This window comes from Penaeus monodon, chromosome 34, assembly GCF_015228065.2.
Source record: "Penaeus monodon isolate SGIC_2016 chromosome 34, NSTDA_Pmon_1, whole genome shotgun sequence".
Taxonomy (NCBI): Eukaryota; Metazoa; Arthropoda; class Malacostraca; order Decapoda; family Penaeidae; genus Penaeus; species Penaeus monodon.
Genome location: NC_051419.1, coordinates 29,289,296 through 29,290,153, shown reverse-complemented (window position 1 = coordinate 29,290,153; position 858 = coordinate 29,289,296). Strand labels below are relative to the sequence as shown.

Sequence of the window (858 nt, the reverse complement as noted above, 5' to 3'; positions counted from 1 at the left end):
GAAAGTCTATCTAATTAAACTGAGAATTGCACATTCAAAAGCTATAAATTCAAGAACAAATTTTCTTTGGTTATACATAAGATATTAATATATACACACACCCAAGAATTTTGATATACAACTCTAAAATCTCTACAGCAAATGCTGTATGCTGCGGTCTTCTGACTACTGCAAATGCTGCATGCATCAAGTTAAAAGGTATCTGGTCATCCTAATTAACCCTCACAAGAGCTTGCAATTTTTTTTTTCCCCACTAATGGAGATTACCAAAATAATTGGAAAAGGAAACAGGTACTCAAGAAATTGAATCATCATTATTAATCAGGTAAAGAAATGTCATACCAAGTGTTTACACACATTACAAGAAGTGGAAAAAGCATATTATCAGTATACAAAATACATATAAACTAACCTGCACAACTCTTTTACAGTTGAGACATCAACAATACGATAATGGAGATGTTTCATCAATTTTGGCATGTATTTGTCAAGGAACTTCTTATCAGCATGAACAGAGTTACCAGCCAGGGGAGCCTTGCCTGAGGAGGAATTAACTTGTTTAAGTGATATACAATAATGTAATATTTCTGATACTGTGGAAAATATGATAGAATGTAGTATCTGTAAATAGAGCTTTCTCAAATTTCTGAATACAGAAAAAGAAGCATTTTGCCAACATACCCTTTTCTGTGTGCTGTGTTACAAATTGCAGCAGTTGGTCTTCAGCTGCAGCAAGTGTGACTTCACTTTTCCTGCAACTGGCTGTTAATCCTGACTGTATGAAACATGCAATATAATATGCAACTACTGAAGATAGCAAAATAAATATTCAAAAAGAATGCAAACTGTTGTATCCTT

General features: G+C 33.4%; 1 protein-coding gene across 1 annotated transcript in view; it reads right to left on the bottom strand.

Annotated features, from left to right (window-relative positions):
- LOC119594689 (oligoribonuclease, mitochondrial-like) overlaps positions 1 to 775 on the bottom strand; it is a gene marked incomplete at its 5' end in the record, with an annotated part of 1,076 nt that extends 301 nt beyond the window's left edge. The window contains 2 exon segments of the mRNA XM_037943744.1: positions 413 to 539; positions 682 to 775. Of these exon segments, the coding sequence (XP_037799672.1) occupies positions 413 to 539; positions 682 to 775 (221 nt within the window).
- Between the last annotated feature and the right edge of the window lie 83 nt (positions 776 to 858).